At 31.4% G+C, this 2,897-nt stretch overlaps 1 protein-coding gene across 1 annotated transcript in view; it reads right to left on the reverse strand.

Moving 5' to 3' along the window:
* Positions 1-262: 262 nt before the first annotated feature.
* LOC122263049 (uncharacterized) overlaps positions 263-2,897 on the reverse strand; it is a gene marked incomplete at its 5' end in the record, with an annotated part of 55,559 nt that continues 52,924 nt past the window's right edge. The window contains 1 exon segment of the mRNA XM_086551238.1: positions 263-272. Within this exon segment, the coding sequence (XP_086407364.1) occupies positions 263-272 (10 nt within the window).

Genomic DNA, 2,897 nt, shown 5'->3' on the forward strand with positions numbered 1-2,897 from the left:
TACATTATATTTTTTTTTTTTATGTCTCTGTAATGTGTAACAATATAATTTATCCTTAGCTTCCTTTGTGATGTCACGTGTGCGACATAACCCAATTTTCCAGTATATCTAACGGATCTAAGTTGCTAAATTTTGAACAACATTGTCATCAAAAACAGCAGCAAAGTTGGATGTTTCCAGATAGATAGACAATAAACATGTTTAAGTGTGCCATTATAATGGAGATAGAAACAATGATCCATGTTGAGTGTTTTTCGTTCTGCTAATTACACCTGGAATATAATAGAAAAGATAACACACGATACGTTTAAACAAAAAGGATAATGCATCATGACGATTGTTTTAACATCTCAGTAATAAATAAGGATTTAAAACTTGCCGGAAACATTGTCTCAAAATCTATTGGATCGACACACACAGGAAATTAATTAACTTTAGAGGCATCAGCAGTGCTCGTTAGCTACATGTTGACAATTTTATTTATAACTTCCTTTGTCTTCATTCGGGTGTATTGTATGTAAAATAGTGTAAATAGCCTTTCCCGTGTAATGAGTTTATCGGCTGTATGTGCGTATTCAAATTATATTTCGCATTCACCCTGAACAGACTCAATTTAGTTTCATTTATTACTCGCATTACCCTACAGAATCCTATGATTTATTTTATCAAGTTATGTATACTCAATTATATCTAACATCTATATCAAATTAATCTTATTTATTATTATAGTAAAGCAGACGCGCGACCTTGGTATTTATCTCCCCCCACCCCCCCCCTCTGGATGCTGCGACCCTACGAGCCAAGCCATATGGTAATAAACACCAACTCATGGAGTAAAAATAAATGCATATAATGAGATATACCCCTCCACCAACGCTGGATCTCGATCTGTGCTTGTTTAGGTGACAGAATCCTGATAAAGGGCGTTCGCTAAAAAACTGATACTATCCAGTATAGTTTGGCAATCGTGCATGAAACAACTGGAAAAGTGACCCAGTGAAGACGCTAATAAAACCTTGAAATAGCTTACTAATACTGATAAGGAAACAGTTTGCTAAATAAAAAAAAAAAAAAAAAGTAAAAAAAAGAGAGAGAAAAAAATTCATGTCCAATTACATAGCATATATTTTTTCCGCTTCTTTCCACTTGTTTTATCGCGCTCATGAATAACGGCGCTATTTTTCAAGTTTGAATCTTCTTGCAGTTCTACTGAACTTGAGGGCAATAATGCTGCTAAAACAAAAGCTTTCCTTTTTTGGCTTCATAAACATATTATCTCAAATATGGAAATGATTTTCCCCGGACGGAATGATTTCTCTCTCTATATCTATGCCTTGTATGGAAACCTCAGAGATTGTTTGTGGAAATTTTTCTTATTGTTTTTCTTTCATATCGTTGAGAAATTTCCAAAATACAGGATTTGAGGTGTTACGTTACAGATAACACATGTTAATGGCAAACATCGTACAAGAGTAAGATTTGAACTATAAAGTTAATGTTGCTCTTAGAGATGCATTAAGTGTATGAACGTAGACATTGCAAACCTATCACAAATAAGACTTGGGTTAATGTTTTAGTACGGGTTTAATTTATGTGGTGTGAATCAGAAGACCTAATCTATTAACCTTTTGTTAGTTTTATTCAATGGAGCAGATTTGAACTAAATATTGTATGAAATGTGATTATAAGTATATGAATGTTTGCAGTGCAAGAATAGCATTCTATAAACAATGATTTTAACCATTATCAAAGTGTTTAAATCTACACAAACTACAAGTTCAATCAGTAAGTTGTTAAATCATTAAAGTCATTACTATATGCAAAAACAGGACAGAAAAATAATCATCCCCAATTAGAGCCAATTTAAGAATACACTTTACTGTTATATGAAGTGTACAAAATGATGATGGGTCACATCAAATGCTACTGGATTAAGTGGTTTAGATTCATTTTAAAGGTTAAAAGTCCGTTCTTCGGAGCTTTTTTTTTATTTTAATCCTCAGATAATTGTTCATTAACTCATCATCATTTTTTGAATCTATCGCTACTCTCACGATGTTATCACCCTTAATTACCTTGTGGCTTATACGATCCAGATAGCAAAAATAAGGTTTCGTATTCTTTGCACTTGCTTTAGAAGTCAATGTTGGATAGTATTATAAATAAAAACTGTCATTTCATTACTTTTTGACAAAAAAGACAAAGGACGGTGACATTGTTTTACTAAATGGAATATGAATAAAACAAACATCAATGAGATTTTACGCAACGAAACCAAGTTAAATTAAAAACTTTGGGTACACACATTGTTTCAAAACTTTGCAAGAAAAGCTAAAACACATTCCCTCCGCACCGGAAGATTCTATGTGAGATTCTGTCCATGATATTCCTAGGTAGATTCTAGCTTAACAACTGGTGTTCTATATGGTTCTTCTCCACAAATCACAAAACTTAACCCAGAATATATATCAACAATAGGAAACGTTAATTTACACAATTTACAACTTTATTTGTTCCAATACTATCTTTTAAATAAAAAAAGACAATGGGGGAGGGGGTTATATAATATATATATAATTTATATATATATATATATAAATATACATTATATACTATATAATATTATATATATATATATATATATATATATATATTATATATCTAGTAATATATATATATATATATATTATCTATATGTTGAAATCGCCAACTGAATTGTGTGTCTGATGCCTTACTCAGTAATATTATACGCCTGTTTTTTTTTAGTCAGTTTAATGTAAAATCGTTGTATAATCAATGCGTTTCCATCACAAAGATGAACAATATCACCAACCTTAAAGTAATATAAACTCTTGAATTCGAATGACTATCCGCAACTCCCTGACAAGGAAACAGCT

Source organism: Penaeus japonicus, unplaced genomic scaffold, assembly GCF_977035675.1.
Source record: "Penaeus japonicus unplaced genomic scaffold, GWHDUDI00000001_assembly GWHDUDI00000025, whole genome shotgun sequence".
In the NCBI taxonomy this organism is placed as follows: Eukaryota; Metazoa; Arthropoda; class Malacostraca; order Decapoda; family Penaeidae; genus Penaeus; species Penaeus japonicus.